This window comes from Moschus berezovskii, chromosome 15 (assembly GCF_049115385.1).
Source record: "Moschus berezovskii isolate FMDL1 chromosome 15, NW_MosBer_1.0, whole genome shotgun sequence".
NCBI classification, from domain to species: Eukaryota; Metazoa; Chordata; class Mammalia; order Artiodactyla; family Moschidae; genus Moschus; species Moschus berezovskii.
The window spans coordinates 59,853,725-59,867,907 of NC_142474.1; the positions used below are offsets into that span (position 1 = coordinate 59,853,725).

Sequence of the window (14,183 nt, forward strand, 5' to 3'; positions counted from 1 at the left end):
AGAACTATTGGTTTAAAAGATATTGAAAAAAGTAAATAAAAAGACTCTGGGAGGCAGACGTAGAGAACGAATGTGTGGGCATGGTGCAGGGGAAGGAGACGGTGGGACGAACTGGGAGATTAGCACTGACATGTATGTATTACTATGTGGAAAACAGAGAGCTACTGGGAAGCTACTACATAGCCCAGGGAGCCCAGCCTGACGCTCTGTGATGACCTAGAGGGGTGGGGTAGAAAGGAGGTCCAAGGGGGAGAGAATATATGTATACATATAGCTAACTGGTTGCATAGCAGAAACTAACACAACATTGTAAAGCAATTATCCTCCAATAAAATTTTTTTAAATAAATAAAATTAAATAGCTTGTCAGACCCAGCATGAGATGAGAGAAGCCCAAATCACTTCTGAAATCATGGAACTGACATCTGGAACAATGGGTGGAAACTGTTTCCTTTTCCTCCAAAGATGACAGGAGAAACCATCCACTGAAAATCGCCTTGAGCATGGGAGTCCCTCAAGTTACACACAATCGCGGAGTGAAGTCTTTTTCAAGTAGGGAAGGGATGATGGTAGGAATTAAAAGCCCTGAGTTCTAGCCCTCCTCCACTCCTTACTATACATATGGTTTCAGTCAAGCCATCTACTATCTCTGTCTTGATTCCCTACCTACAAAATGGAGAGCTCAATAACACTACCTGTGTTACCAATACTGAGGACCAATAAGAACACTGTGAGAAGTTGATTGTCACTATTATGTTTTCATGCATGTGTTTTCTTTTGAATATCCCTGAGCACCCAACCCACGCTAATCATTAGTTGTTGCTTGGTCGCTAAGTCATGTCCAACTCTTTTGTGACTGCCGTGGACTGTAGCACTCCCCTCCCCCCACCCCCAGCTCCTCTGTTCATGAGATTTCCCAGGCGAAAATACTAGAGTGGGTTGCCACTTCCTTCTCCAGGGGATTTTCCTGACCCTGGGACTGAACCCTCATCTCCTGCATTGGCAGGGTTCTTTACCACTGAGCCATCAGGGAAGCCCTGAAAAATCATTAGTAAGGATCTAATAAATATCTCTGAGTTGGAAAAAAAAAAAGATTTGGGGAGATTAATTCCACTTACTTACTCTACCTTCTCATCATATAGGGGCTTCCCTGGTGGCTCAGTGGTATAGAATCTGCCTGCCGCTGCAGGAGACGCAGGGTACCCAATCTCTGGGTAGGGAAGATCCCCTGGAGAAAGAAATGGCAACTCACTCCTCTGGTGATGGCTACCTTGTTTGTGATCTCTTCTCTAATGACACAGAGGTAACAGGAGCTATTGAATAAAGACAGGTGTGGAAAATGTCACATCTCAGGTTGGGAAATATGTGGGCAATCTGCAAAGATTTAAACTTATGCTTTTGAGTGTGTGCACATGAGTTGAATTTTTTGCATTAGTTAAATTTTTGTCTACTTGATATAACAGAGTTGACTTCTAAATGGATTTTTACAATTACTTTTTTTTTTTTTGGCTGGCAGCGTGACTCTCAGGATCTCAGTTTCCTGATCAGGGATCAAACCTGTGCCCCCTGCAGTGGAATGGCAAAATCCTAACCACTGAATCGCCAGGGAATTCCCTTGATTACCTGTGACATCATGAAAATAATATATTTTAAAAGTTATCCTGGACAGCTAGATTAATTAGCAAAGTAGAATCTCTGAAAAGGTGATTTCTTCACGTGGACGTAACACACAAATATATACAGTCACCCAAGAGGACACACACTCATGTTCCTCCACCACCAACAAGAGCAGAAAGTTCTACTGGCCCAGCTCTGCCACAGGAACTCACAAGAACTATCCTATTTCATCTCAGGATCCTCAGAAAAGGCCAAGACAGCCAGAACAGCAGCCCCGTGGAGACTGAAAAGTTCCCCACGTTCTTTGAAATAAATTGGGAGAGGAGGAGGGAGAGAGTGAGAGTTCAGGTCATCTTCCAACACCCACCTGGGGGCAGCCCCACCTCGCTGACCCTCCAGCCACAGCCCTTTCCACACGTGGCACTGAGGAGGCCACGTCCATCTCAGGGTGTGTGCTAAGTCGCTCAGCTGTGTTCCGCTCTTTACGACCACACGGTCTGCAGCCCGCCAGGCTCCTCTGTCCATGGGATTCTCCAGGCAAGAATACTAGACCGGGCTGCCATTTCCTTCTCCAGGGGGATCTTTCCAACCCAGGGAACGAACCCGTGTCTCTTACATCTCCTGCACTGGCAGGTGGGTTCTTTACCGCTAGTGCCACCTGGGAAGCCCCCCACCTTAGGTTACTTTGCCATTTTTTCTTGTCTCGTGGATTCTTCTAAAATGTCTCCAGGTGCTTAAGGAGGTTTAATGCAATGTGCAGGACAGCAGAAACAGACAGTAAATGCACCAGTGGCTAAATGCACTGGCTTCTCATTGCCCTGGGGACCCACTACCTCCCTCAGCCTCACCTGCCTGCCTGACGGCTCACTGAGCTCTAGATCCCATCTGCTTCACTTTTACGGCACCCACAGCAAACAAACCAATGCGGCTCCCACACAAAGTTGTACAACCCAGCTGTACGACTCCTACACAATGGGCTTTACAACCCATTCCCATTTATCATGACCCTGGAGGGGTCACTGGAGCTTTATACTCTATGAGACACAGTTCTTGGAAGCAATCGACTCCCACCCCGAGGCAGAGGAGACGGCTCTCCCATTCCTGTCATTTGGGGAGAATGGGACCTTTTAGTTGAGGAGCAAATAATCAAAAGGGAGCCGCAGAGGACGTGGAGTCACAATTCCACAGCCAATGGAGTCCCACCAACTCCACTGTCCATGTGGACACACTGCCCGAGGCTTGGAAACAGAAGCTCAGTTCTGGCCCTTGTCTGGAAGGCACTTTGGTGCTAACATTTGAGCCTGGGTGTGTCGGACTGTTTGCTATTCTGGGAATCCGTGTCAAACAAATAATGAAGCTGGAGTCTGAAGACAAGGTTTCCAGTTTTCCCCTTCCTGCCCCTCCCAGCCTCTGTCGGCCCAGAGCAACCCCTCCCGCAGGGCAAAGAGCAAGATGGGAGTTTCCTGGGGAGAACAGTCCCCAGCAACCTTCCCCGGAGCAGGAGTGGGGATCAAGAGGACAGAAGTGCCAGAGAGAGACTCTTCTGAGTTTCAAAGGGCTTCCTGGCTGGGATGGAGACTTCTGGAAAGGAAAAGTAGAAAGTGGGGGGCTGGGGAGGGGCAGGGACCAGGCAGGCAGAGGACTATGGAAGACGGGTCACCCCAAGGAAGACACCCATAGAGCAAATTATCCTGCAGACAAGACACCACAGGAGCTGCTGAGACTGGCTTTGCAGCCCCCACTCAGGGTGCCTGGGCTGGGCCAGCTGACCTGCAACCCAGGATCTGGACCTGGCACTGTTCCTGCGTTCCATGCCTGCTTTCCATTTGAGAGCCAAGAACAGGGTGGATGGCCTTACTGAGATTTTACTTCTGGATCAGATTAGGAGGATCTGTCCTCCCGGGGAAGGAGTCCCCCACTGCTTCATAGTAGCTCCCAGTCAGCTGTCTCTAAGGTGTCGTTTTCTAAACTGTGTTGGGATGCTCTCTTGCATTAGAGTATCATGGGGAGCTACAGTTTTGTCTGGCTGTACAATGCATTCCAATCTACTATGGCAGCAGTCACAGGTATGTCCGTGTATTTAAACCGTTAACATCCTTCTGTGCACACACAAGAAAATCATGTTTTTCAGTCCCCTTCATCTAGTTGGGGTCTTGTTCTAATTCCACTCAATGCAATGTGGGAAGAAACTATGTGGGCCACCTTTAGTCCTGGCCCCTGACCTCCTAAGTCCTCTTTCCTACCCTTTCTTCTTTCCCCTTTGGCCAGTTAAGTGCAAAAGTTCCAGGAGAAACCTCCAAGACCCTGGGGAATTGTCATCATAACTAGACGTCCTTTGGACGACTTGGGTCCCAGGATCACCTGGAGGTTAACCACCCCGATCCACTTGGCCAGGAATGTCCACATTCCACCGGAATGTTCAAAGCAAAAATTAACCTTGATTACGCTAAACCACAGACGTTACAGCAATCAGGTCATCTGACTCCTGTGTATCACATATTCTGTTGGGACGCACAGAGTTCCTCCATTTTTTCCAGCTCCCTTGTTAATATCATAAAGATCACCACCGGAGACACACTGGCACAAAAATTAACAGCTGAAACCAGACCATTATGTAGATTCCTCTAAAAAAAATCTTACAAAAGTAAAAGAGGTTTTTGGTAGAGATTTTACACAAAATAGGAACAGCCCCTCCCCTATCCAGAAAAGCATTCTTGTCTCAATGGTTGGTTTGCTGATTGACTGATTTACTTTTTGCAAATATTTATTGAGTGCCTGCTCTGTACACTGAAAGGAGTTAGGAAGTGTAGTGAAGTGGTGATCTAAGTAGACTTAATTCCCTTCCCTCATAGGGGAGGCATATTATAATTAAGGAGGAGACAACAAACAGATAATATGTAACATGAATGTCAAAGCTATGATTTTTCCAGTAGTCATGTATGGATGTGAGAGTTGGACTATAAAGAAAGCTGAGGGCCGAAGAATTGATACTTTTGAACTGTGGTGTTGGAGAAGACTCTTGAGAGTCCCTTGGACTGCAAGGAGATCAAACCAGTCCATTCTAAAGGAGATCAGTCCTGAATATTCATTGGAAGGACTGATGCTGAAGCTGAAACTCCAATATTTGGCCACCTGTTGCGAAGAACTGACTCATTGGAAAAGACCCTGATTCTGGGAAAGATTGAAGGCAGGAGGAGAAGGGAACAACAGAGGATGAAATGGATGCATCACCGACTCGATGTACATGAGTTTGAGCAAGCTCTGGGAGTTGGTGATGGACAGGGAAGCCTGGCGTGCTGCAGTCCATGGGGTTGCAAAGAGTCAGACACAACTCAGCAACTGAACTGAACTGACTGATAAGTGCTTTGAAGGTTAAAACAGGATAAGGGACAGAAACTGATGGGCAATTTTAGAGGATGCTTTGGAGCAAAGACCAGAATGTCTGGGGACCCCGGGAACCCCTCCACCCACCACTTCCCCTGACAGGGCTGTACTATGCAAGGCTGCCAATATGATTTTTTTTCCCAGCTTCATTGAGATATAACTGACATATAATCTTATCTGATTTTAAGGTGTACAATATATTGATTTGATAGTTACATACTGTGAAATGATTGCTACCACAGTGAATGCTAGTACCTTAAGCCCCCAGTGAATCAGGGGTGGTAGAGGCAAGCAGGAGGCTGACACACCTGCACAGGGGTTTCAAGACATTGGGGCCAGAGCGAAAGCAGTTGCTTCAGGGCTGCTATGGGCAGACATGGGCATCCTAAGGGCCACTCTGGGGAACCCAAGGGCCTTCAAAAGAAGCAGGATATTGGACTTCCCTGGCACTCCAGTGGTTAGGACTCAGTGCTGCCTCTGCAGGGGGCAGAGGTTCCATCCTTGGCTGGGAAACTAAGATCTCACACGGCACACGGCCAAAAAAAAAAAAAGCACGATATAGTTAGATTCAAATTCAACCACTTATTATTAAGCACCTCTCTGCACTTTACACTGTTTACTACCCAGCAGCTGACGGTTCAGCCCCAGGAGCATCATCGATAAGAATTATTCTCAAGGTGACCATATGCCCAGTTGCCAAAACAGTTCTGGGTTACAACTGTTGTCCCACTGAAATTATTTATAGCGGTCCCTTTCACTCTCAAAACTGTCTCAGTTTGAACAAGTTACATGATCACCCAGCGGATCCTTATCTATCTGTAGATTGATAAACTCAAAGCCCTAGGGTGGTATAATCAGCTTTTTGTTCAGCACATATTTATTGATTGCCATCTCATGCCTGGTGCTCTGTTAGGTTCTGGGGATGTGAAGACAAGTCAGGGTCTTTGCCCTCAAATACCACACTCTCACTGGTATTATTATAATGCCAAATATGGTCAAGCCCACACAGAATCATGGGTGATGCAGCCATCAGAGGCTAGCCTCCTCTGCATGGTCCTCTTGCACATCGCAGAACAGGAGAAGAGGCCACACTCCTTCACAGCATCATTTTCACCCAGGACTCAATGGGGATCTTAGAAATCTAACCTGAATTCTTAGCCCCCTTTCATGAGCTCCCCTGCCACCTTTCTAGCCTTCTTCTGCACACAGACCCAATCCTGGACCATCTCTAACAATCCTGGGTCCCCTTTTCTAAATTCTAGCCACAAATATCCAAATTGCAATCAACATCTCCACTTGGATGCCTGATAAGCTTCCAGATCCTACCATAGCCAAAAGATTTTCTTCTCTCCACTTCCAAGCTATAAACACCCTCTCCAGTACTCCTCTCCAACACTTTCCCCTTCAGGTAAATAACAACTCCCCAGAAGCACAGACCAAAATTTCTGAAGTCATCTCCGACTCCTCTGTCTCTCTTATATTTTATATCCAATCCCTTGGCAAATTCAGTTTCATCCTCAGTATATATCTAAAGTCTGTCTTCTTATGACCCCTACCTGCTGATCCAAGCTAGTGACTGGTTTACTTTGGAAGCTTCCTAACTGGGCTCCATGCTCTGCCGCCAACCCCACTCGGGTGATTCTCAGTAGAGCACCCAGGACTCCCTCTGAAGAAACCTCTCAGACCCGCCAGCAGCTCCCACCTCCCTTGAAATAAAAGCCGAAGTCCTTACTATACTATCAGAGGCCCTACCCGACAGGGCCTAGAATTTTCTCTTAAGCTCTTTTCTATCCATCCTTTCCCCATGCTGTTCTCTGAAAATGCCCTTTTTGTTCCCTCCCTCACTCCTTTCTGATGTCCCTTCAAGTATCACACCAGTGCTTAGTCGCTCAGTCGTGTCCAACTCTTTGAGACCCCGGGGACTGTGGCCCGCCAGGCTCCTCTGACCATGGGGATTCTCCAGGCAAGAACTCCAGAGTGGGTTGCCACTACCTCCTCCATCATAGTAGTAAGGCTGCCTCTAATAACCCCACTACAGTTTCACCCCTGCCCCGCCCATATTCTCTTTCTCTGCCTTATTTTCCCCCACAGTTTAATAAACTTACTAGATAAAATATAAGATGCCCAGTTAAATTTGAATTTCAGATAAATAACGAATAATTTTTAGCATAAGTATATCCCAAATATTGCATGGGATATACTTATACTAAAAAAAAAATGTTTATTTTTTACCTGAAATTCAAATTTAAATGAGCCTGTTTTATTTTTGTTTGACAAATATGGTAACCCCACCATAAAACATGCTGTTTTACTTATCTGTTTATTGTTTTTGTCCTCCACTCCCGTTCCCCCAAACTCGGCCCTTAGAATATAAGGCAAGGGCTTTTCATCTATTTTGTTCATTGCTGTATCCCCAAAAGCTAAAACAGTGACTCCCACTGAACAGATGCTTGATGCTTAGTGAATAAATGAAATAAGGTGATCACACTGCATCAATCTCACCATCTCAAGTCTCTGAACTGCTGTGGTTGTTTGTAAATCGTTTCTTAAATCAGTTCCACTCTCTTGTTGCGCCTCTAGATTCCTAGTATTTTGTAATGCAGCAGAAGCCCAGAGGTTGAATTCCTGCTGCAGGACCTATCTATCAATCAGGGCAGGGGAGGAGGCCCCACTGCCCACAGGCCCCCAAGGAGAGTGTCCTGCTTTGACAGCACAAACACAGCCAGCAAGCAGAGGGCTGTGAGTTTGGGATTCTCCAGGGTTCACTGGTCTTAAAGTTTCCTGCCTTTCACCGGGGGGAATTTCTATCTCTTCTAATTGCATTTTCTTCTGTCTGGCTTAGTTTTGCATTTTCAGTGTGGATGAGTCATGTGTGATTTCCTTTTTGCCTTTTTAAAAAACACACACCTTTTCCCCTGTGCATTGTTGTTACTCCCACGCACAGCACTGCAGCCCCGCAAGCATGGCTGTTAACTGGCCCCTGGATGAACCTGGGCTAGGGTGGGGGCGGGGAGGGTTCTGGATTGTGCGGGGTCCAAATCCGCTGCCTTCGCGATAGTGCATGCAAGGTAGGCTCCGGAATCACAGACGTCAGACACCGGACGGCCCAGCCGAGGAGCCCTTTCTCCACCCAACCCCACTGCATAATTTCTTTGGAACGACATAAGCTTCTGGAAATTCCCTACGGAAAAGACAAGTCTATTATAAACACAATCAAAGAGAAACTGCTCAGAGAAAATCTATCAGAACTGTCTTAACATCTCCCAACTTTTGAATTCAAGCATACAGAAAATTCTCACAGCTCCATCTCTCCTCTACATGGACAAGTGCTCCCCTGCTGTTCCGACCCGGAAAAAAAGAAAAAAAGAAAACATCCCCAAACTCTGCGATTTAACTCTCAAATACGACCAAACTTGCCTCCAACGTGCCTGTGCCTCGTGGAATCCCCCCAACCAATGAATGGAAGTGTTGCCGTTCCCGAGAGACCTTTCCAGAAAGAGCTCCTCTCTCCCGCGGCTGGAGCAGTGAGCATGGAAAGCTACTTTGGGCGATGTATTTGTCATTGCCTGGAGATCTAGCAAGTACTGACGGCTTACAGGGCTACCAGTGTAACATCACCCCGCCACTTCTTGGCTGCTTAAGAAAATCCTGCCAGAGATTAAAAAAAAAAAAAAAAAGTCCAGCCTACAGCTCTCCACTCAGTTGGGAAAACGCACCACCCCAAGAAATACGCCTTTTCTGTGCCAGGCGCTCGCTCTGCAGTTATAAAAAGCAGCAGCCAGCAGCGAGGCACACGCGGAACCGTAACTCCATCTTTGAATGAGAGCCTCTTACTTACCCGGCATCTGTCTGCTGTCTGCTGAGTAAGGAAGGCATGGCTCACATTTCTGGCTTTCGTTTTCTTCCATTGTCCCTGCCTCCCGCCCAGGCTCCTCTCTGGTCTTTAAACTTCAGAGCGCCGTTCTGAAAAAACGCTTCCAGAAAGCGCCTGGAAGGGGGCCCGGGGGGTGGAGAGGAGGGGACGGTGCGAAACCCCACCCCAAACTACTCTCCACTCCCGTGCAAAGTCTCTCTCGCCGGGGAAGACTGCATTCCAGCGCCGGCCTCCCGCGTCCCTCCGCGCGCGCGCGTCCCCGGGTCCGTCCGTCTGTCCGCCCGCCGGGTCCCTGAGGAATGCGGGCTGGGCCCCCGCCCGCCCCCGCGCCGCGCGCTTCCCCGAGGCCCCAACAGGTGATGCGCTGTCCTGCCCGGGACCCACGCGGGCCCCCCGAGGCAAACTGCGGCGACTCCGCAGCCGGGGAAGGAAAACATGGCCCGGGATCGCCGGCAGGAGCCTTTGCTGGAAGCCGGTTCTCCGTCTCTTTCATCTCACGGAATCAGCCTCCCCAATAGGCTGATATGCTGAAAAAGGAACAGCCGCCTGCGGAACGTCCCAAATTTCAGTGAAATCCCTTTTAAAAGGGCTACGAGAAGGACAGGTGATATGCTGAAGGTTCTTAAACACTTTCTTCACCGAGCGTTTAGAGCTTGATTAAGAGAGAGATACAGCTGACTTTGCATACAATCAGTTTCAGTCTCTTCAGCTGGACTTTTCGAAGTTTGCACTCCTTTGCCTACACTTTCTCAACAGTTCCTCCTCCCAAACACACATAAACACACTCACACGTCGATCACAAATCTGAAAAGTAAACTAGTAAAATCAACCTTCTGAATCTCTCCAGTTCATTAAAATATCATAAAGGTACTTGAAATGCTTTTCTTTGGATGGGCAGAGTTGCATCCAGCACACTCATTCTCCCTTGAAACTACCTACATTTATTTTGTTCTTTACCGGGTCCTTGAAACACTGGCCAGTTTCCCAGAAAGTGAAAAGAGGAGGCAGTGTCCATAAACATTAAAGAAAAAAAAAGGGAGTACATAATCTGTGCAATGTACACGCTGCTATTTCAGATATGGGCATATCAAACACTGCCTAGGAAGACGGTGATCTTTTAATCTGTAGGAGCCCCATTGTTTGGTGGGGGTAAGGAGGATGGTTAGCCTGCTCACCATAACTTGGCCCAGTTTACATATCATTCACACAAGGTTTTAGATTAATTTAGATGAAGACTGTGTGCAGAACAACAGATTCTGACCTTGAGTCACCTGTGTACTTTGGGAGTGTGGGGGACATATTTTGGCCATTTCAGAGAAAAATTTGGAAGCCCATGGAGGACAAGGTCATTACGCCAGGAAGTCACATCAGGTCATTGTGCAAGGTCATCGCATCAGGAAGGGAAGAAGAGACCACCTCAACTCCTAAAGGGATTTTTCTTGAAACCCAAGAAGATGTGGTGGATCTTCTAGAAAGTTAAAGTCAAGCCCAGTAGCACTGAAGGCAGGCAGTTGGGTTGACCTATGGCAGATATCTCAAGGACCTCGTGACTTTGCAACAGGCTGACCTGGTAATCTTGCTTTAAGGAGGAACTAATCATACACACTTTCTGTCCTGCTGCCCTACGGCAAAGGCCAGACGAATCTCCTTTTAACCTGGTTATTTCCTTGGGTTCTGAGTGTTCATGAAGCAGGAATCTGAGTTCAGGCCCCCAGGTCCATATTATCTGGGTCCTTGTCTCGCTGTTGAGTATTTGTCTTCGAATTATTAATGCCAGAAAGGATGGGGGCAGGGTAGAAGGAGAGAGCACAGCAGGGCAGCTCCAGAAGTCAGCCTAAACCAGATGTCCCTGGGCTTGTGGCTGTGACACCAACCCACCTTGACTTGGTGTGTGGAGAACCTGTTCCTGGCAGTTTCTGCCTGTCTCTTGACACAGTACAGATGCAAAAACCCCAGGGTGAAGGAGACAGCAAGGCACCTACAATGGCAGTCTGTCCTCAACAATCTGTAGCACCCAGTCCTACCCGGGGCTCTTCCAGACTAGCTCAATACAGGCAGAAAAGATGCACCTTTAGACGCAGATTCTGCTTGCCTAGGGCTGTTTGGAAAGTGTAAGAGCAGATATGGAGAAGGAAACGGTAACCCACTCCAGTATTCTTGCCTGGAGAATCCCATGGACGGAGAAGCCTGGTAGGCTACAGTCCACGGGATCACAGAGTCGGACAGGACTGAGCGACAGAATGGAACGGAAGAGCAGATAAGCTCTCTTGTCGATTTCAAATAAGCCAGATGGGGGCTCTCCCAACCATCTTGCACTCTGCTTAGTTCCCTTGGGGAACTATGTGTCCCAGCCCCAGCGGCTGGAACCCTCCCCTCCCCCACAAGCAAAGCTGACTCTGGCGTCTGCAGACATTCCTTGAAGCAAGATTCTTCAGGGAGTACACAAAAGAAAAAGGAATTTAGCAATGAAGATACTTAACATAAATCATTAAGAACCATGAAATCTAGATACATATTTATGGTAAAACACGTTCTCTTGAGTAGTCAAACTTTCTGATCATTCTATGGGGTACTGGGCCTTTGTTCCTCCTCCTTGAGAGCAGGGACTGAAAACACTTGGAGAGGCTCTGTATTAATGCCACAGCTCTATTCTCTATGTCGCTTCCCAAAGCACAAAGCCCTCACTAAGGGGTCGCAGAGAGCCGGACACGACTGAGCGACTGAACTGAACTGAAGAACTTTGTGCTGATTGTCAGTTTCTCTGAGTGGGGTCTCTGGCAAACAGTAACCCTTCTCTGCAAACTCCATTAGCTTAGTAATACAGATCTTCATGAAACATACTATTATTGTCATTGCTGTTACTGTGGGATGTTCTTTCTGGAAGAAACACTATTTGAACTAGATGCACATGAAGCTTTTTGGTTTCATTTACTGTCTGGGTTAAAAAAATTGCTATGACAAACCAACCTGCCTACTGCCAGACTTTGAAATTTGTTGTGAAAGGCCTAAAGAAAACGGGAAGCACTTGAAATGTGATTTTTCCTGCAGACACATACAGACCTACAAGAAAGTTACCAGCAGGCTATATTTTCAACTCCATTTCGGTTAACCAGGAGAGGTACAAGACGATTTCTTGGTTAATGGCACCGTATGTTGGCAATTCATGATTCACAATGAGCTAAGACACAGAGAAGTGTCATTTAAAAAGAAAGTCCACTGATGAGATACTAGTGATGAAAGGAGGAATGGTGATTTTGCACCCAGAACAAACCCATGACAGAAATGAGCCATTATTGGTTGTGATAATGCAATTTCAACGGGCATTACTATGATGGACATTAATCACAAAAATAATAAATATTGTGTATGACTTCTGGGCAGGCATATTTAATCATAGGGCTGAGGAAAGCATGTAGATTTTCTTCGTGTAAGTTTTTTAAGAAAAAAATCACTAGAGTAAGCATTGGTGGAATCATTCTGCTATGTTTCAATTTTTTTCTTTTCCATTTTACTTTAAATCATATTAAGAACAGGATAACTTAAAATGATATGACATTGGGACACAAAAGAAATAATTAATGCTTGCTGAAGTCATAAAATGTAATCTTCCAAGGTTTCCATAACTGGGAAAATCAGACAAAGCAAAGTGAAAAACAAGCCACAGAGTTTCAACCAGAGACCTCAGGTCTGCTGTGCGATGCATCTTCTCTTCTAAAGGACATGCTGTTGTGTCACTCTGCAAGTCAGAAATAAAGGACTTTTGACAACTGGGAAAACATTTGCTTCAGTGGATGATCTGGTGAATGAAATGCAAGATCTTCAACCCTCCTGTTGCCAGCAGTGTGTCAGCTGGCTAGGGTGACCGTATACTTAAATATAAACCAGAGCACTTGTGACAGGGAAAGGAGACACCGTTAATAATGACAACAGGACAAGATGCAGAAACTGCGACTGTCCCTGGCAAGCCAGCACAGATGGTCACCTAAGTTCAAGATAAGCCCTCCGGACCGTCTGGTTTCCAAATGTGAAATGAACATCATAATTTCTCCAACACAGACCTCACAAGAGAAACTTACTTATTAATTAAATGTGTGAACTTCATCTCTGTATTACAAACCCCACCAACAATTTCACATCGGGAAACACAGATTCCACAATACAATATCCTGCATGATTCAGCCATCAAATCAGAGTTTTCCTTTCTGTGTCTAGGACAAAGATCTCACAGATGCGACCAGGTCATCATTTATAGCTCCAGCCTTCTCTCCAGAGAATAACCCATCTTCTTCACAGTTCTTAAAATCCTAATTGCTGCAAGGAGACCCTGCCGGCCAAGAAATGAGGTGGCCAAGAGCCTCTCCCCCACCCCACCCCACCCCCACATAACCCCCTCACGTCTCTCTGTTGTGATGTCCTGGAACTTTCCTCCCCTACATCGTAACAAATTCCTCATGTGGATATAAATATGAGCCACACTTGTATCCAATGTGTTAATGCTTTAAGCAGATTTGCTTTCTTTCCCAGAGACTCCATTGATGTTCATTTTTATTGGGGTTTCTTTTTATCTCTTTTAAGTTGGCAGACCCTGGAGAGAACAGACCTTGTCTACACACCACTGTAGCAACGCTATCTTGAGTGCACCATGGTGGGGAGGTGCCAGACCCTGGTCACTACAGACCCAGTCTGGATCCTAGGTGGCAGCTTTTAAGTGAGAATCACAACTCTTCTACCAGAGTGATCTAAACCCCAATGTATTCCACGGAATTCCAGGGTGGAATCCACAGAATGTGAGAATGTCCACAAATGTAAGCGCCCTGCTGGCTGTCTCGCTTTTCCCAAGGGTGCCATCATGAACCCTTTCAATATGGAATATTTGGTGAGGCCTCACTGGAAAGAGACTTCCCGGGCCTATTTCTGCTTTGGGTTTGTCCACATGGCTTTCTTCAAAGCAGTGAGCTCTTGGGAGTGGAAAGGGCAATGAGAACTACAGGAGCCATCCTGGGGTTCCCTTCTTCCCACTTGCCTCTCCCATCCTGCAGATGAGCAAACTGAGGTCCGGAGTGTTAATGCCAGTTAGGCTCCTATCTCTCCTGTATCGTGGTCAGCCTTTGCCCTGTTATACTTGCTAAGTATTTAGGATCTTTTTTTTTTTTTAATTATTGCAGTATAGTTGATTTACATTGTTGTGTTAGTTTCAGGTGTATAGCAAAGTGAATCAGTTTTGATGGTGTTGATTTAGTTGCTAAGTCTTGCAGGCAGAATCTTTACCAACTGAGCTACTAGGGAAGCCCATACATATACATATATCC

General features: G+C 46.5%; 1 protein-coding gene across 20 annotated transcripts in view; it reads right to left on the reverse strand.

Annotated features, from left to right (window-relative positions):
* KIAA1217 (KIAA1217 ortholog) overlaps positions 1–9,231 on the reverse strand; it is a 360,048-nt gene extending 350,817 nt beyond the window's left edge. For 3 of the 20 annotated variants that reach the window (XM_088844137.1, XM_088844129.1, XM_055428390.2), the window contains exon 1: positions 8,839–9,208. In XM_088844137.1, the coding sequence (XP_088700263.1) occupies positions 8,839–8,908 (70 nt within the window). In that variant the 5' untranslated portion in view covers positions 8,909–9,208. Of the gene's footprint in view, positions 1–8,417; positions 8,628–8,838 lie in introns of those variants that run through there. The other 17 variants (XM_088844132.1, XM_088844131.1, XM_088844136.1 and 14 more) reach the window with 11 other exon arrangements.
* Between the last annotated feature and the right edge of the window lie 4,952 nt (positions 9,232–14,183).